The 20,964-nt window shown below is 38.1% G+C and overlaps 2 protein-coding genes across 2 annotated transcripts; both read left to right on the top strand.

Annotated features, from left to right (window-relative positions):
- The first annotated feature begins 5,936 nt into the window (after nt 1–5,936).
- Nucleotides 5,937–11,215, top strand: LOC124179819. The gene is made up of 3 exons (XM_046564587.1): nt 5,937–6,069; nt 8,373–8,657; nt 10,650–11,215. The coding sequence occupies exons 1-3, from the start codon at nt 5,937–5,939 to the stop codon at nt 11,213–11,215; spliced, it is 984 nt and encodes a 327-aa protein (XP_046420543.1).
- Nucleotides 11,216–16,782: 5,567 nt separating this feature from the next.
- Nucleotides 16,783–19,558, top strand: LOC124179815 (zinc finger MYM-type protein 1-like). Its single transcript, XM_046564578.1, has 3 exons — nt 16,783–16,947; nt 17,225–17,375; nt 17,640–19,558. Exons 1-3 carry the CDS (start codon nt 16,783–16,785, stop codon nt 19,556–19,558), a joined length of 2,235 nt encoding a protein of 744 aa, XP_046420534.1.
- Nucleotides 19,559–20,964: the final 1,406 nt, after the last annotated feature.

Raw genomic sequence — 20,964 nt, 5'->3', positions numbered from 1 at the left:
AAGAACTCGCGAAATTCATCAATGTGGGCGGGTATCGACTGAGCATTATGGTAGCAAACATTGAGGAGCTCCGGGCGAGTCAGTGAGCGCATGGGTTTGGAAACACTCGCAGCTGGTAGTCATTGTCAGGCTCGGGTTAAGGTCGACAAGTTGAAAGAAGCTGCAAGCGTAACGGTTCGATCCCCGGTCCAGGTCGAACAAACAGCGTCGCATCAGCTATCCACGCAGACCTCGGGCTCAGCGACGGGTACTTCTTCAAGATCTGACTGCGATATCGGTGAAGTTGCATGGGATGCCTTTTATTAACATAAGCCTATCAGTCCGAAAGGGTGGCATCGATTTCTGCAGCTCGGAGTTGAGTCTTGATCTTCTTAGCCGCAATTACGCGATTGCACCAGGCAGGAGACCCAAGGATTTACAGGAGAGGACGCGCAGTGAAGGCAGAAGGAGAGCCAGGAGCAGTTGTATCCAAACGAAAGGTTAAAGCACCAGGGGCACTTTGAGCTCTATTGCGGTCCATTCGTTCGAAACGGATTATGGCATCAGGAGGCAACTGTATGTTAAGAGCCGCAAGCAGTTTAGCCAATATTTCATCTAAACGCTCGCGGTGAACACCATCTCGAATCCCTGTAATAATAAGGTGGTTTGCAACTTGATTGCAAGCTACCCGCAACAACATAGTCTTATCGGCAGGCGCCAGCACACCAGTCTGCCTGATGACAAGCTTGTCACCAATTTCGCTAATCTCTGCCGAATTGCGAGACGCTACCTCTACCAGCGAGTCAACATCTTTCTTTACCTCTGTTACAGTAGCATTGATAGTTCCGAGACCTGATTTGAGTGCTACGTTATCGGCTAGCATGCTGTCAAATTTTCCGCGAAGTTCCTCGACAACCGTTACAAGCGTGCTGACCTTGGCAGCTATGGCTTCAAACGTACCAAGGCGAGTGTTCATAGTCACGAGCAGAGATGAAATTTTTTGAATTTCTGCTCCAATCGCGGCTGTCTCATCTCTCGTACAAGTAGGGCAGCAACTACTAACACGATCTGTCGCAGCCCAGCTAGTTTCAACCTGTAACCGTATTTTGAGACAGATAGCATGAAATGTTTACATTTGTCGCCAGTGGTAATGGCACTACTAGGGACATCTATAGCAGCGTAACACAAAGCACAGTTTGGAGGAGCCATACTATCAGTAAGTCGGTATCGCAGATTGATATCAATAGCCGTCTATAGATGACACGAAGGTAATCCCAAAAACAGTCAACAGTCAACAAAGGCTGCGTTCAACCTCACTAGTCTGACACTGACACTGACAGCTCCAGAAAAACAACAAAGGCAAACCATCCGAGAAAGTACAGTGGGTTATAATGCACTGAAAGTCTCAATTATTTAATAGCCGCACTACAAGGCGCGAAGAGTTTTATGTTGGGATAATCAGGATGAGCAGGAATGATTTTCTTTTATTAATCAGTTAACGATACACGATGTTGAGATCAGATAAAGAAAAAAATATTTATTCAATACAAAGAAACGTAGTTACATTGCTCTACAGGTTTACAGGAAGACCAACTGCTCAGCTCTCATCCAACCACTCAAGCACTCCTCGCGGAGACCACTCATACTATCTTTCTCCCCACACACTCACCGTTTGAGAACTCGTTATAGCTAGCAGACTAGACAACAACTGAAATTGCTTTCTTGGCAACGCTTTTGTAAATATATCTGCTCTTTGGCACTCGGTAGGAACATATTTCACTTTGATATCTCGACTAGCTACTTTCTCACGTACATAGTGAAACTTAATACAGTGAAACCTTGTTAAGTGGGACCTGGATAAGTGAGAAACCTCTATTATTGAGATTTCCTAAGAGGTCCCGGCACTTTTTTATCGAATTCCCTCTGTTAATGGAACTTTACGAACCTGGTTAAATGAGATTCGATTTCTAGAATTTTTTCGATATTTACCTCTATAAATGGGACTCTGCAGCTTAATTCCCTGTATAAGCGAGACATTTTATCAGGTTGAGACAGGCTTAGACACGTTTGTTTACAAACATTTGAATTTCTTTCGCATCGTTCGCACGTACATGCTCTTTTGTCAGTACTATCTCAAGTTTTAACGTGCAAACATAAGAATAAAGGCTGACGCCGACTAGACCGCGGCGGACGGCGGCGGACGGCGGCGGACGGCGGCGAAATTTTCGCTCATACAGTTATCCATATAGGTGTTCACACTAGACGGCGGCGGACCGCGGCGGACCGCGGCGGACCGCGGTAATTTTTCGCGAGTTCCAGGTTGGGAATATTTCGGCGGTGCGCCGCGCATCGCCGCGCATCGCCGTCGTCTAGTGTGAACACCCGACCGATGCCGAAATTCATCCCAAGTATAAAAATAGGGCAACCTGCGTTACTTTGATGTAAATGGTTATGGTTTACAAGGATTCTTTTCATTCTCTTCGCTGTTCTTGCGAATAATAAATGTATTCATTTTTACATCTTAAATAAATCCTACGGATATTAAATAAATGTTACGTAAGTAATTACTTCATTTTTACGGAAATGTACGTAAATGTGAGTTTTAGAACAACAAGTTATGATCAACGGATTATTTTATGTGAAAAATTTTTTTTTTTTTTATTGTTCGGGTATGATGCTGATTTCGTGAAGACTGTTTTTTATTTTGCGTATTAATTTTTATACATAAGAAATGAGAGAGTATATTTTGAGCTAAAATTTATTTCATTTTTACTATACATATATTATATGTATAATGGGGTGTTTCAAAATAAAAAAAATTTCAATTTTCCAACGGGCCACACCCGAAATAGTTAGTTTAGGTAGAAACAAAAATTCTGGCGAAAGATGAGCCTTGTCGGTTGAGTGGAAGATCGGGCACATTTGATTTTTAACCTTTTTTTCCTTTTCATCGAATTTATGATGGATAATTGTTAGTAAAAATTTTTTTTCTTGCTTACAGCTGCCGGCAGATCAGTTTGTGTCTTAAATAAGATGCTCCTGGAACTCTTTAGTTGATATTTAATAGGGACATCTAACGGGTTTTCTGATTATTATTCAATTAAAATACACGAAAAACATTTTCTCATTCAGATTTCAATATTTTATTCACAAACTGATCCGCTGGCAGCTGTAAACATGAAAAATTACTAACAATTGTCCATCATAAATTCGATGAAAAGGAAAAAAAGGTTAAAAATCAAATGTGCCCGATCTTCCACTCAACCGACAATGCTCATCTTTCGCCAGAATTTTTGTTTCTACCTAAACTAACTATTTAGGGTGTGGCCCGTTGGAAAATCGAAAATTTTTTTATTTTGAAACACCCGAATGTATAAATATATTAACACTATTAAAATGGTTAGTTTACTACGCATTTACTAGATAAAAATGTAATTAAATATGTAATATTTGTACATTTACTGTACATTTGCCATACAGTATTTGGAATTTACCAAACATTCCGCTAAATTCACGCAATGAATGTACAAATAAATTTGATTACAGTCTGTTGAAATTCAGAATATATTGTAGCAGAAAGAATTAAAAGGATTTCAAACATCTCACAACAAGATTCGGAAATGTCGCATATGGACCTTCATTTCCTTAGTCAGATTTCGAGTTTCCCAAATCTGAGTTCTAAAATCACCCCGGAGAATTTTAGTTTAGTTGATAGTATGTCACGCGTACTGTATTACAAGGTTTCTCAATAATTTTTGGAAACTCCGGAATTTTCTTGTGAATCTACTCAAGTTGTGCGCGTATAAACTTTATACAGCATACTTAACAGTATCAGATCCCAACAAAGACCAAAGAATTCCCACGTTAATTTTGGAATAAGCAATTTTTCAATTTCAGATAATTACACTGTAATTTTACGGACTATCTAACAATTTACTAAGTTTGGAAAGTGAATGCTTTTGTAAATTTATTTAAAATTGTATTGTGAATACGAATTCTGAAATTATAATCTTATTGGTGAGTTTTCAGTGACTGCATCATCTGTCATACCCGTCTGTAGAACGTATTATGAATATAATAAAGTCAATAATTTTACAAAGTAGTTTGGCGTAGTAGGTAGGGTACCTGTCAAGTAAGCTTGAACACTGCAAGCGACGGGATTCGAGCCCCCGGTTGGGAGAAAGTATTGAGCTAGATTTTTTTTTTTTTGATATATCTAATTGTAAAATGCGTTATCATCAATGGCATTTGCTAATAAGTTGTCTTTCCGGGAGCTGGCCCGGTTTGAAACCGGTAGAACTGAGAAGTACCCGGCCAGTTCCCGGTTTCAATTTCCGCACGGGATAACCTGCCTACCTTTTAACCCCTAGCGTACGGACTATGTCTGATTTATCGCCACCGGTGAGTCGCAAAGGGCTGAAACGCGGTGGACTATCCAATCTAAGTACAAACTATTAAAGACTAAAATTTCAGATCGAATTTATGACGTTCCGTTCATTTGTCGATAATTGGTGGAATTGCCCGTATATACAATCTATCCTTTTTTCTTTATATTCATAAATAAACAATAACGCTTTTAAATCCGCAGCTGACGGAAAAGGACCTTAAGGTGTATGTTGAAAAACGAGATTTGAAGGATGTTCTTGGTGTACAATCCCAGACAAAAGTGACTGAAATTCGAAATAGATTAAATTTTTCGGTTTACGAAGATAAAATACGCACCATAGGCACTTATATGTTGTAAAGGACTACAATGATGTTACCGAACATGTTTCTTCGGCTCCAGATATTATTATATTACTTAATTTTGCTATTTTGTGACGGTTGACTGAAAACTTTTGGACATGAATTTCACCTGAATCCAACTGTAAAAAAAACCGTCGCCCATATCGGACATATTTGATGCATATGAAGCATAAAATGATAATAAAAATGCATAAAATATACTAGTAATCATTAATAAAGTCATATTTTCACTTGTATCACTTTTTCGAAGTCAAAATAATATGCCACTGCGATATTTCGTTATTTTACGGTTGGCCCTACTGCGACGCAGTGAGAAACTATGTTGAGCATGCACATCGTCTCTCTCTCCCACACTCTCTTCCATGCCGTACGCGCATCCCTATGCGCATCCCCTCTCTCTCTCACTTTGACAGACGAAACGCGAACTGCAGTCTAGGCTGTTTTGGCCATTTCGCTTCTGTTTTTAATTAATAATTCGACAACCGCTACAGTAACCCCCCATTTTTTTTATTAATATTCTTTAGTATTGGATTTATACACACAAAAAATTTGGATGAAATCTGAATGTTACTTCTATTTTTATTTTATTCACAAATGCAGAAATATGCTGTTCCCCATAAGAACCCATGTTAATTTTAATGTTGAATAACTTTGAAACCGTGCAGTCCATCGACTGCAAATTTTGCACACGCATTCATACAGGTGAAATGAACTATCTGTCAAATTTTTATCGTTTTCCTAATGCTACAGCCATACCGCAAGAACATCCTTAAGGGTGTCTGTTAAGGGTTGTGGTGAAATCGATATTGTTACAAACGCATGTTTTTCTGATACTAGAGAGCCAACAATTCATAGAGATTCGTTGAAATTAACAAGTCATTTTTCGATCTAAGCTAATGTTTTTCTTATAGCACCATGTGTGATAATAGTTTAAAAAATTATAGTTAATTTAACCGCATCGTTTTGTATTGCAGAGGCTTCTACACAACCACATAGTGAAGCAATTAATAACAAATGACAATCGCAATAATGATACTTGATGTAGACGTAATCAAATCCGTATAATATTGTCATGACGAAAAAAGCTATCGGAAAACAAACAAAAATAAGTAACGCTACCGCCGCAAAACGAAGTTGCGTTGATTCATATTTTCAGCTCTTGAATAGGTCTTTCCGTTGCAATAGTTTGTGCATATTAATTTACTTGAATAATGAATGAAGAAACATTAATTCTCCTGATTCAGCCGTACACTGAATTGTACGACATGAGTGACCCGAAGTATTCAAACCAGCAGAGGAAAGACCAATGCTGGGAAGATATTGCTAAAGCAATGAAAGAGACACGTAAGTCCAAAAAAAAATAATTACAATTTGTCTTAACATACACATTCATCAAAATCCGTGATTCTGTGTTAATGTTTTAAAAATAAAATTTATTCAACGAAACACATAATATATATTGGATAAAACAAGCACAAACTACTGGGTAACCCTGATTATATAGGAAACGATATAAATTTTTGTCGTAAATATGATATTTCAGTGCCAAGGCACGGCAATTTAGAGTATGTCCAATAAAACTCAAATAACTACCTGTATTTTTTTTTTTTTTTTAAAACTATGCAAATGATTAAAAATTTGCCTAACCAACAATTTATATAACTTTACACATAGAAAGAGCGTGCTTATGGTAAATTTGCCAGGGAAAGATATTTAAATAATACTTGGAGAATATGCAGGTAGTAATAAAATAATAAGATACTGAAAGTTTCAGATCCCTGACACAATTGATTTTCGAGAACAAGCAAAATATGTAAAAAAAAATAAAAATTTGTATCTGAAATGACTCAACCGATTTATATAAATTTTTAGTATGTTTTGGTGCCTGATAATAGATCGGATGGAAAAAATTAAGAAATATGTAGTTTCATGAGATCGTCTTACAAAAAAAATTTTTCTATAAATTTGATTTTTTCACCGTGATACAATTTTGGTATAACTTTCAATCTTTTTCTTAAAGTACTACACATTACCCTACAATGTTATGATATTTACTATTGCGAATTTTTTGTAAAATTACACTGTTTAAAAATTATTCCAAAGGTTGGTACAAGAGGGCATCTCTTTATTAAAAATTTAGATTAATTTCTGGATGTTAATCATTGTTTCTACTTGCATCAAAAATTATGTATTTTGTTTATGTAAGGCCTTTAAGGAGCTTCGGCCTCAGGGCATAAAAAAAGTTGAAAACTAATAATAATAATAATTAATCGGTTCAGTCAATCTTGTGAAATATTTTTTTTTTTTAATTTTTTATATTTTAATATTTCTGGAATACCAATTGTGTTAGAGATGAGGACCTTATTATATTATTAGTACTTACATATCTACTAAGAATCATTTAAATATGTTTCCAGGGCCAATTGACCATGTTTATACCCCTAGGATCTTCGTGAGAAAGTTATTCAGTTCCGAAAATATGTAAGAAATCGCTATTCAAAACAAATTTAAATCAAAGTCATTGAATTGCCACCGTAATCATGACAAACCATACATCAGATCCAAAATTACCAGGATTTCAATTCGTGTTTTGGCATTAGTTTCTTAAATTAATGTGGTTGAAACGACAGTTGACTGCTAACATGCTATCAAACATTTCTTCTTCGTAGTCGAACCATTTGAGTCTGCCATTCAACCGAACCTTCTTCAGACACAAAATAGTTTTTGAACGTTTCCCTCACAGCTATAGCCTCGTTCGTTGCATTACCCCCCACATTACGAATTTCTTGTAATGCTGGAATGTCACCTTCTACATGATGAAGTTGAGTTCCGAGGACATCATTCCGTAGAAAATTATGTAGGCAGCATGTTGCCAATACGACGTTGTCCACGTGTTCCGGTTTCATTTTTATCCGTTTCTGATATATTCGAAATTTTTGTGATAAAATTCCGAATGCATTTTCGGATATTCTTCGTGCGCGGGACAATCTATAATTGAAGATCCTTTTAGCTTCGTCATCTTTGAGTTGAGACCCTGGATATGGACGCATAATATTTTTTTTCAACGGAAATGCCTCGTCACCCACAATTACGTGAGGTACTGGCACATTAGTGCCGGGCAGAGGCTTAGCAGGTGGTATATTTAATCTGCCATCATCTATTGCTTTTCCAAAAGCGCAGTTGGCAAAAATTCCCCCATCACTGTTTTTACCGTACGCACCGACATCAATTGCAATAAATCGGTAGTCGGCATCCACAAGTGCCATCAGCACAATACTAAAAGTCTTCTTATAATTGAAGAATAAGGAACCACTGTTACCGGGCGACTCTATCACAATATGCTTTCCGTCCATGGCACCGATACAGTTTGGGAAATTCCATCTTTCCGGAAATACGTTTTCAATAGATTTCCACATTTCCAAGGTCGGTACAGGTAGAACTATTGGAGACAGCCGCCTCCAGATTACTTCACAAGTCTCGTGTACAATTGAACGAACTGTAGTATGTCCCAAGTGATAGCTAAATGCTATAGTTCTAAATGAGTCACCTGTCGTTAGAAATCTGAAAAAAAGAACAACAATAAAAAAAAATAGTATTGCATAAAGTATATTGTTTTAATTTTGATATTGATTCAAAAATTTATTCAGCTGAAGACTGTAAGCTGGCATGGCGTAGATTACGAGATTCTTTTAGAAAGGCTAAGAAAATTCGCCAATCAAAAAGTGGAGCAGCAGCCTCGAAGAAACGGCCATGGAGATTTGAACAGCAAATGGCATTTCTCGCCCCGTATATGTCCGAACGAGAATCGCGGTCTAACATTTCAGAAGCACTGAGTACACCAGAGTCTCAGCCTTCGAGTATTGATGAAGAGCCATCTAATATTTCTGACGGCGACGAGAACGATAATGACTCAAGCTCAATGAACAATCATAGTGAGTGATATTCTATAAGCGGATAAACGTGTATTCGATGAGGTCAAGTACGATATCGTAATTTTTGCAACACATATGACAATTTTATGAGCTCTGTTTCGAAACATTATCTGTTATAAATAATTAACGCGTCTGAATGAAACAGCTCATTTCGGCAAACCGACTAGAATGTACGTATCTCGGTGGAAACGGACGTATTCCGCCAGGATGGCTAGAACATACCAAACTCGATAGACGCGTAGATTCAATCGAGATGTTTTACAAAGATGAAATCCCCGGAGTTTATAACTAATTGTTCATTGAGCCAATACATTCATTTTAATGCATTGTTTTAAATATGAACATCAAACACTCCGTAATAAAAATATCGTTACATGAAAGTCAAGAGTTATATAGCTTCGAAGATATATAAAATAAAAATTGTATAAAATGTTTTAAAGTTTTCCCTGTTGCAAAAAGCAACTGCCATGGGTTACCGCAACCAAGTGTGGCATTTGAGCGTTAAAAGACGCATGTAAGAGAAACCTAGAAAATCAATAGTCTTAACTAAATCAGATCTAATCCATGAAACTCTAAATAAACAAAGTCTACTCAATTATTTTGATTACTTCGATAGATTGCTTAACATTTGATTGAACCGAAAATAATATGTTCTAATTCAATCATTTCAGTAGACAATTTCTAAAAATAGTAGCATGTCTTTCATGTGAGTTTCAAGCGTTAGATTTGATTGTTTTACAATTGTTGTAATTCCACCTTGATTCTTAAGGTTTTCCTTATACAATTATTTTATGGTAGATTCAGGGTATTTTGTTCTTGGAAATCAAAATATCTCGATTGAATTTGTGCGTATCTTCCAAATAGTTATGTTTTAGGCAGCATTATGGTATTCGTCCTTTCTTGCCGGGCCGGCGTGATACTATTGCTTCATTAGGTGATGCGTAATATAAACACTCGCGATCACATTAAGGGGAGGTACCTGGGGAAACGGCTATAAAAACAGGTAAACTTTGAATTTTTATCTGAAAAACCAATTTTTTGATTGGATCTTTTTTTTTATTTGATAATACGTACATTGGGGTATGTCTGTAATTTTTTTTTAAATACATTCATTGACCGGAATATTGACGGAATAGCGACCGTTTTAATTTAGATTACGTAACTTAATTAAAATTTAATTTACATTACGGAATTTAAGTTAAAACGGTCGCCATTCCGTCAGTAATGAAGATTTGCAAAAATATCCTACGATGTGGACTCCTTTGTATATTACATTTGCAGAATCCGTTGCGTTGTCATGATTCATTGTCATATCAACCGACTGCCCGAAATCCTTGGTACCTTGGCAAGCTATGTCAACGAACAACACGTCTGACGCTGACCACAAGAACGGCGATTCCAATCAACTAATTTATTTTGAAACAACTCATAAACATACCTCAACGTACCTATTTTTCGATATAAAAGAAACACAGATCCAATCGAAAAATTAGTTTTTGAGATAAAAATTGCCAAAGTTTACCTGTTTTTCTCGCCGTTTAATCAGGTACCTCCCCTTAGTATGACTTCAAAATTTAGTCTGTTTCTGATTTCCAAAACTACAAATTCCTGTGACGTTCATTTTAACAAACTTCGTACGTCAATCCGCACTGCTATATGTATAGCTTGATTCACCATGAATCATAGTTGTTTAAAGTATGTACTTTTCTCCGTGAACTAATCGGAAATGAAATTACACTAAATTGATCTGAGTAGTATGATAAAATCAATCGTTTGTAAATCAATGTAAAAAAATTACTAGCTTCATTTCGAAATATTCATTCACAAGCAGAAATTAACTGCTGTTTAACTATAAGAATATTTTTTGGAGCATAAATGAAATGAACAATTGTTGAATATATGACATACACATGTGACAGTCTATTATGAATGACATACAGTAACATTGCTGTCTTTGTCAATTGTTAACCTTATCACACCATCTTTCGGCAGATATCAATGCATCAAATACGGCAAGTTGCTCGAGTGTCACTACGGAATCAGCTCTATTCCGAAAAACAGCTGTAAAAAAAGATACTGTGGCTATAAGTCCACCGTCGGATGTTGCAGGTGTCCTATTAAAATATCTACAAGATAAGCCGAAAAAGACGAATGAAGAAGCTGCTGGACCTATAAATAAATTTTTCTCAGCTATGGCGGAAACCGTTAAAACATTTCCAAAACATTTTCAAGTGGAGGTGAAATCAAAGGTTTTTCAATTAGTAAACGATTACGAAATGAGAATCGTAGCAAACACTACAAATCAGGCGCCACACCCGTTAATGCCACAGTTCAGAGAGCAACATTATTCCACTGACAATAATCACGGTCACGAGCAAATACTAGGCTTACCGGTTTCTTCCACGGAAATACGCCGTGACTACTATTCCAATCATAATACACACGATCCAAGCCAAATTTTAGATTACCCGCCGAGAAACCTTCAAGTAGTAACAGGAGATTCAAATATGACTGATTCGTTGCCGAGTTCTTCTAATTTCACCTTTCATAATTTGTGATATTTTTTGTCAAACAATTTATAATTTAATAATTTATAAAAAAAATTTTCAAAATGTGCATGTGTCAATATCGCTTTGTTGAAAATGTCTGGGGTTGAATACTTCCCAGAGAATATTAATTGATGGGTATCAGAAATAATTTAAGCTATTATATATATTCACTTCATTAATTTTATCCCAATAAAAATCAAATGATTATAACATCACCGTTCATGCCAGATTAATGTTTATTATTCAAAACAAAAGTCTTAACACAATTCGACCGCCGCTATTTTTCACAATTTGTGTTACTAATGCAAGTATTTTTAAGTATGTCAGACACTTGGAACTCTGTAATCCGGATAATGTTGTTCAGTTTCATAATTTTGATGAACTAACATAGTAGACATTACAAATAAAGCCTTCGAAAATAATTTTCTTTTGAAAATTATATTCTAATTAATTCTAGACAATTTAGTGTAATTTCAACGTTTTACAATTTATTGTGTTGATTTATGTCATGAATCCATATTTCAATGGAACTATAAGCTAAAGAGAAGCCTTTTTCCAATGGTAGTGAAATATTTATTTACTAATTATAACAGATTCGAACGAGAAAATGTGAAAATTATGAAAATCGCCATCTTTCCTAGAATTGTTCCCATTTTACCCAAGATCGTGTCTTCTGTCAGTATGACAAATTTCTTTATTTACAATTTTTGATTACGCCGTTTTGCCACTTGACAATATAAAATTTCGTGCCCCCATTTAGCACCGGCAGGCCATACATATTTGGTATAATAAACTACTCGGCCAAAAAATTAAATGATCACTTCAATTATACATCAAAATACACATTTTAAAAATGCTTTCACTTTATCTACGTCACTAATCTACGTTAAATCTCTTTTTCAAATTTTATTTTATCAATAACTCAGCAAGTCACTCCACTCCGAAGTGAGATCCGCAGAAAGGGTAATTTTTGTCACGAACTCTGCACCGTGTGTTTTAAAAATCGTAAAAATATCGCATTACACGGGTAATGTTTGGAGCTTGGAACCTTTCCTTTGTAAGTAGTTTTTTCATAATTTTCGTTACATTATCTTTTAAAAAGAAACAAACTTCACATTTTTTTCGCGCACGCCTTTTGCAAGTTTCGAGATGTGAAATGAATGCGACAGCCGCAAGAAGAGAACAGAGATCAATTTTTAGAGATCTCTCGATGCGTTTGAAGGTCCTAACTTTTTTCAGCGGTTTTGGCTGTTTTTGTTATTTGAAAACTGATTTATTCTCTAAAGAGTTCAAATCGGGGTGAAATAAATTTGTTACATCCCTTCCATATCCCAGCTTAGTTGAAAAAATTATAATTGCGCTAAGAAAACGCTGAGTAAGGAACAGATTTCAAAATTGTGTTTCTCTGAGACTCCACATTTTTCTCGAAATGGAAATGCATTTTACTTGCACAAACAACCCTGCCTCAAACGTGCTGACTCTAAAATTATACGTTAAAGTCGGTGTTGGGGCCAAATGGACCCCAGTTGAAGTGACTTTGATTAAAATTAAAATATATCGATATTAGGGCGTCCGGAAAAAAAAGATAATTTTTTTTTCGATCTCGCATAGAAATTTGTTAATTCAAAACGTTAGAAGAATGCTCGCGAAAAATCAGCTAGATTAAAAAATTTTGAAAGGTCGCTTAAAATTTTTTTAAATTAAACAAATCGTAAACAAATTTTTGTCATCAACTAATTCTTTTTTTTTTTAATTGTTTTTATGGTTGTCTTCGTGTATCGTAATTCATTTCTATTATTTAGGATTTCGACTTCGAGAATAAAACAGGTTTATTAATATTTATAATTACAGGTCACTCAAAAACGTATAAAGTACATTATTTCAACATGAAAAAAAAAAATTTTGAGCGATCTCTATACATTGATATATCGAGTTGAAATTTTTAGGATACTCACTTTAAACGTAAAAAATAATGACATGACGAGACAAAAAAAATGTAAAAATTGAATTTTTAATCATTTTGTTCATATTTAAAAATCTTGCGTGACCTCTCAAAATATTTTAATCGAGCTTATATTCGGCAAGTATTCTTAAAAAATGTTAAATCAATATATTTTCATGCGAGATTGAAAAAAAATAATCTTTCTTTCGGGCCATCCTAATCTATACATGTTTTTGAAATGGCGGCTGTAATTACGGAGATAGTCGAAGTATATCGGAACCATCAGAATTACGATTTTTTTTATCACCACTTTTACTTAGGTACTGAGAAAAACCCTCAAAGTTGTTGGTAAATTTTTTTTAACTACATATTTCGAGTATCAAAAATTTTAATTTTTCACTATCCCAAAAAGCATAAAATTTTGTGAGGATAAGAAAATTTTCAAAAAATTAAAGTTTTAAAACGAGTGTGAGAGAATGCCTTTTACGTTAGTGCTAAAGGGATAACAATATATAACAACTGTAATATTTCATGTGATAATCACATTTTATACATACATACGAACAGGTACATATTATAAAATTTTCTTACCTGAGACATACTACCAGCCGTTCTTCAGGTCCTATCGATCTTCTAAAAGGTGTGTCTGATTTTGTAAGATCATCTTTTATTATGCATAATAATTCTTGAAATTTTTCATACGACATCCGAAAGTATTGGAAAAATTTATCACTATCCAGTAGAAGTTCCGGAAATAACGTGTAGTATTCGCCGTGAACATTTCTGTCCTTGCAGATGTCGTGCACCCACTTTCTTTTCCTTCGACTTTGTCTCTCAGCTTCTTCGCATAGAAGCGCGACCGTAAACACTTCTTCATCCGAGCTATCCATAATGAGTAATCAAGAAATTGTGGCAAATATGCATGATTATTTATTGTGTGCCCATGACGACTGAGACAAATGGTAGTCATCAGATAATCGATAAATATTTCTTTTTCGTAGAAACAGTATCGGCGGGTGGTCGCGCGACTATAGTGGGCGCATCTCACAGAAACTGCGCCGCGGTCCGCCGCGGTCCGCCGCGGTCCGCCGCGGTGTAGTGGGCGTCAGCCTTAAAAGTGTACAAAATGTCCAAACGTAAGCATAACACATTAACAGTATCTGAAAAATTAAAGCTTCTATCAGACTATGATTGTGGAAAGTCGCGTGATAAACTGTGTGCGGAGTATAATGTACCAAAATCGACCTTGTGTAGAATTATTAAAAACAACGAGAATATTCGGTCTCAGTATATTGATGGAAAAGGGAAGCTTAAACGAATAAGATCAGCAGAGCATCCTGAAAATGGGGGCCTCTGTAAATGAGATAACTAGTATTTTAAACCTGTCTAATTGGAAAACTTGATAAATGAAAACCTCTTCAAATGGTGTAAAATCTATGGTCCCTTGAAATCTCAATTAACCAGGTTTCACTGTATCTATGTGTTTTGTGCGCTTATGGTACTCTGGATTTTTCGAGAGCTTAATTGCACTTTGATTATCGATCCAAATTATCGTCGGTTTACCATCGCACGAACTGAGCTCCTCGAATAATTTTCTTAGCCAAACAGCCTTGCGTGTAGCCGCTGACGCAGCCACGTATACTGACTCCGTGGTGCTAAGCGTCACAATTTTCTGCCGTTGACTCGACCACGAAACTAGCCCGTTCGCGAACATAAACGCATACCCGGTCGTCGATCGACGCGTTTCTATGTCGCCCACGAAATCAGCATCACAATAACCAACTAGCTCTGATTCATTTCCGCCACTCTTGTAGAGTATACCTCGATCCCCTGTTCCGACTAGATAACCGAAAATTCTTTTTACGGCCATCCAGTGCGCGCGACTATGTTTACTCAGGTACTTCAAGACTAGGTTAACCGCAAACGCAATATCAGGGCGGGATACAACAGCCAGGAACATAAGCGACCCGACCGCTTCTCGATACGGCACATCTCGCACTCGTCTTCATGCTCTACCGGATACAATGGACATTCGGATCAGCAGGCACACACAAACTTTTCGCATCCAGCATACCAAACTTTTCTAACAATTTTTCCGCATACTCGGACTGGTGCACGAACATCGATTTCTCAGCACGATTTCGTTCGATCTGCAAGCCTACGAATTTCGACGCGTTATCTTAAACACACTCTTTAAGTGATCTAACACGACGCTGATCACTCGATTTGTCTTCGCAGCCACAAGACCATCGTCGACAAACAACGCCAAGTACACATTCTCATTCTCGACGCACCCCTTAAATAAGCACTGATCCGCATTACCCTGAGAAAAACTGAATTTCTTTAAAAATTCACTAAACTTAAAGTTCCAACACCTGGGTGCCTGTTTCAGGCCGTACAACGACTTGTTTAATTTGCACACATAGTTGCCCTGCCCTTCCGCACTTTCTTCCACGATAAGACCCTCGGGAATTTTCATAAAAATGTCCTCTTCCAGTTTGCCGTAGAGGAAAGCCGTGCAGACGTCGAACTGAGCCAGCTCGTAATCTTCTTGCGTAGTTCTCGCCAGAAATGCCCGAAGAGAGTCATACCGAATGACAGCCGCGAACGTCTCATGATAGTCCACACCCTCTCGCTGCAAAAAACCTCGAGCGCACAGACGTGCTTTGAAGCGACACTCACCCGCTGCTGACCCCTGAACGACCTTGAACACCCACTTTGAGTTTATCAGCTTTATGCTCGACTTCTTGGCGACCACGGTCCAAGTTCCGTTTTCATCGTGAGCGAGCAGCTCCTGATTAATGGCCTCCGACCATCTTGCCCCATCAGATCCGCTTACAGCCTCTCTGAATGTTGCAGGTGCCTCGCACTCTGCAAAATCAATTTCGTATCGATACCTGTTGGGCGGTCGAATTAGTCTCCGATCTCTGAGTTGAGGTCCGACACGTTCTCTATGATCCTCGGCCTCTTCTTCTTCGTTCTGCTGTGCCTCGTCTGGCTCGTCCTGCTCTGCTTCCACGTCCGATCCGTCGGACACCTCGTTCTTTTCACTGAATTTCAGCGACTCGTCTTCGGTCTCGTCCATGCTCGTACTCTCGCCAGCTCGAGTTTCGTCGAACACTACATCGCCCCTGGATCTGAAGAAGAGATCGATAGTTGTGTCTCGCGATGTAGTGTTCGACGAAACTCGAGCTGGCGAGAGTACGAGCATGGACGAGACCGAAGACGAGAACGAGAACGAGACGAAGATCTTATGCACCAATACTAATCGTATGCCCATTGCGACACATCCTGGCGCCGTGGCAGAAGGGGGTGCCCCGGGCCGGCGAAATTCGCAAGTTTGCGCGCCCCCTTCTCTTATGCACCAATACTAATCGTATGCCCATTGCGACACATCCTGGCGCCGTGGCAGAAGGGGGTGCCCCGGGCCGGCGAAATTCGCAAGTTTGCGCGCCCCCTTCTCTTATGCACCAATACCAATCGTACGCCCACTGCGACACATCCTGACAAGCGAATTTAAGTTTTTTCATGCTCAATTCATTTTTGTTGTCAAACATTTCTGCGAACAAATTTCCCAACCTACAGTCCCTACATTGTAGTACAACGGACAGCTGGACAAATGAGCGTCAATAAAATGAGTGGCGCCAAGCGCCGTAAATTGACAAAAGAGAAAGAGGAGAAAGAGTCGCTCATAACCCAAAAAATTCCGCGAATTGATACTTTTTTCATCAATCGGGAAACAATTGAAGAAACGGCGCAAACATCAAGTTCTGCTACAACTGAAGATTCGACGGGCGAGGTAAATATCGACGTACCCTGATAATTTATTATACGTATTAGACTGTTATTTGAAATTATTTTTTATTTTTCTTTCGCCAACGTTTGAATAAAATTTGAAATAATTAATTATCATCACTTGTAAAAGATGAATCTGGGGAAAAAATCCTATGGATCCCAAACGCAAAAATGGCCAAAATAACGAGGCAACCATTCTAGTTGGTTCCAAAACCCTCATCAATGTATATTTCCTGTCTTACCATATCCTGCAATTTTTTCCCGCATTCTCCTGATTTCAGCAAATATCGCGTTTGCAAGTAGAATCTATTGTCGAAAATGAAAAGGAGGCTGAGGAGGAGAAAATAATCGACGAAGTTACGAATTCAGTGACTTCTGCAGCTGAAACTCGTGCCGATGGTCACGATCGTGATTTTTCTCTTGCTGACCCTGGTTTGTGGCCAAAAAGAAATTCAGAAATGATTGATTTCATTTTACGAAATCCGTTGGAGCGAGAGGATCCGAGATTGAAGAATTTTCGGGCTTCAAAACGCGTTTATGGGTCTATAACAAGATATTGTACTGCGCAAATATTTTTTCAAAAAACATCAAATGGTGAAATGCACCGACGAGAATGGTTAGCATATTCGCACTCGAAACGTTGCGTGTATTGCATACCTTGTATGCTATTCTCGACATCAGTAAACGCGTTTACAGAAGGCTTCAACGACTGGAAGAATGATGTGCGAATAGCTGAGCATGAGAGAAGTCTTGGTCATCGAGAAAATACACAAAAGCATGTAGTGCGAGGAAATTTATTGGGAAAGATTGATAGCAAGTTACATGTGCAATACATTCAAGAATGTAATTACTGGCGACAAGTACTGACTCGCGTTATAATTGCGATAAAGTTTCTTGCAACCCGAGGCTTGGCTTTCCGAGGAACAGAAGAGAAATTTGGATCGGTCAGCAATGGCAATTATTTGGGTATTCTTGAAGTGATGGCTCGTAACGATCCATTTCTCCAAAATCACATCGATCGGTTCGGAAATCCAGAAAAAGGAAACGTATCGTATTTTTCTAAGGATATTTGCGAAGAATTCATTGCGATGATATATGTTGATGTACTCAAAAAATTGATTTCGGATGTAAAAGCCTCCAAGTATTATGCGATAAGTGTAGATTCGACTCCCGACATTTCACATTCGGATCAGTTGACGTTCATTATCCGGTACGTGTGCAAAAACGGAGAGCCCGTAGAACGTTTTTTGCAATTTATACCTATTGAAGGTCACCGCGCGTCTGAGATAGAGCAGGCGATTATGCAGGTATTGTTCAACAAAGATATCGACATAAAGGACTGCCGTGGACAATCATACGACAATGCGAGCAATATGTCGGGCTGTTACGGTGGGGTACAAGCCAAAATTATCGAACGTAATCCTTTGGCGATTTACGTCCCGTGCGCAGCGCATTCCCTTAATTTAGTAGGTCAAGCAGCTGCTGATTGTTGTTCGAGAGCGACCAGATTTTTTATGTTCGTGCAACACGTCTACACATTCTTGAGTGCATCTACGTCCAGGTGGGGACAAATAAAATCGAAGGTCGAAAATCAGCCTGGAATGCTCTTGCCCAAAAGTTTGTCCGGCACAAGATGGTCAGCTAGAGCGGAAGCATGTCGAGCACTCGTAAGATCGTGGGAGAGTCTGCGAGACGCCCTCGACGATATTGCGGAAAATGGTTCCGAAAAGCCATCCACAAAAGCCGAAGCCGAAGGATTGTCGCAACAATTTGGTTTGCTGGAGACCGCCATAATGGCTGTGACTTGGAGCGATATCTTGGAGCGTTTCGAAAAAACGAATAAAAGTCTCCAGCGCGTTAACATCGATTTGACAACAGTTGTACAACTGTATGATGCCCTCCAAGCATTTGTTGTCGGTTTGCGTGATCGTTTCGACGATTATGAAGAGAAAGCAAAGGAGCTATCTCAATGCAACGAATATGCGCATGAGAATCAACGACGCAGAAGAAGGACCGCTCGATTTGACGAGGTAAGCGGTAATGAAGCGATATTGGAGGGAAAACAAAACATGCGTATAAAAAGGTTTCTCGTCATACTCGATCGATTGTCAGGCGAATTAGAAAAAAGAAGTCTCGCCTATAAAAATGTCAACGCTCGCTTTGGCTTTCTCAGTCGTTTGCCATCACTCACGGATGCAGAGATCATCACACAATGTGAAGATTTACGAACGACATACTCCACCGATCTCGACAACGATTTTGGTGAAGAATGCATACATTTCCGGAATTTTATCCGGGAAATCAGATTGACGGAGGATGAAATCAACATTGGGAAATGTTTGATGATCATTCGCGAGAAGAATATTGTTGCTACATTCCCCAATATGGATATCGTTTTTCGAATGTATCTCACGCTTTTCTCCAGTAATGCTACAGGGGAACGTTTCTTTTCGACGTTGAAAAGAGTGAAATATTATTTACGGAATACGATGGGTCAGAATCGTCTCTCTAGTCTCGCGTTTTTATCGTCGAATTCAGAGCTTGTTGATATGGCAGAGACCGATGCAATCATCGATAAATTTGCAAGATTAAAAGCGAGAAAGCGAACGTTTTAATCGGGTCCACTCAAACGTCAATATCGCCAATATAAAATATATATGTGCTCCATTCCTACCCACAAACCTACATAATATATGTATGATTGAAATTCTGTTTCCGTTAAATTATTTTTGAAATATAAAAATTATTTATTCTAGCCTATGCTTTTTCAACTATTTTATAGAGAGGGTGAGGGGGCGCTAATTTCGTCAGGCCTAGGGCGCCCGTTTTCGTAAACCACCCCTGGTTACATATCTTGTTATACGCCGGGCAGTTGTTTCTCTGATGTTGATATCCACACCTTTGACACGTCTTCTTTTGTTCTTCTAGCGTCGATCTGTTCGTTGACTGCCTCTGTCCTTGTCCTCTCGAAGCTTCTCGATGTTGATCACGTGATCCGTGTGCTCCTCTCCCGGCTCCTCTCCCGCGCGTGCCTTGTGTTCTCTCCGTCTGTATTGCAGCTATCTCCGTTTTGTGATTCAATTTCTTCACTTGTTCGTTTGCTAATTCTGCCGCTTTACATATTTGCATTGTTTTTTGAAGCGTTAATCCACTTTCTCTTAATAGTCTGTCTTTTAATTTTTTTTCATGTATTCCAGCTACTATTCTATCTTTAATCATTCTATCTTTCATGTTACCAAAATCACAATCTAAACTTAATTTTTTCAGATCCGTGACGTATGAGTCAAACGTTTCACCTGGTTGTTGATCTCTTGTAAAAAACATGTGTGCACAGACACTTTCATTTTTCGTTGGTATAAAATATTCTCTGAACTTTTTTAACACTTCATCATATTTATCTTTGTCTGCTTCGTTCGTAAATACAAGTGTTTCAAATATGTCTTGACACGCTTCACCCATGCAATGTAGCAATAAATTCACTTGCGCATCTTCACTTTTCTTGTGTGCACCTGACGCTTTTCTGTATCTCTCGAATCTTTTCTCCCATCTTTTAAATTCTTCTGCCGTTAAGTTTTGTAGGTTATCCGGGGGTCTTAAGCCCGTAATACCTTCTTCTACTTGGATTCACCGTCACTGTCGGTTGAGGCTGTTCGGGAGGCGCCATTTTTCTTTGTTTCTTTGTTATACGTTGACGTTCACACCAATTCACTCTGTACTTTTATTTAGTCTTTTCTTCTTCTTTAATTCTCTAATTTATGCTACTTTTTCACTTTAGCCGCAGCGCCATGTTATGTTTAGGTTCTTTATAAATAAATGAACAAGACTATGTAAATAAAAGTAAGATTTATTAATAATAAATGATAGGATAATGTTGATGCGTCAATACGCTACAAGGGCTGAAGCCATTCTTTAGTCAGTGTGTGTGCGCCCTCTAAGGCTCATACTGTACGTGTTGTACTAACCATTCAACATACATACAACAACCGCATTGTTGAATATAAACCGATGAGTGGTACTGTAA

Source organism: Neodiprion fabricii, chromosome 4 (genome assembly GCF_021155785.1).
Source record: "Neodiprion fabricii isolate iyNeoFabr1 chromosome 4, iyNeoFabr1.1, whole genome shotgun sequence".
In the NCBI taxonomy this organism is placed as follows: domain Eukaryota; kingdom Metazoa; phylum Arthropoda; class Insecta; order Hymenoptera; family Diprionidae; genus Neodiprion; species Neodiprion fabricii.
The sequence above is the reverse complement of the archived record's forward strand: the minus strand, read 5'-3'. Positions and strand labels throughout refer to the sequence as shown.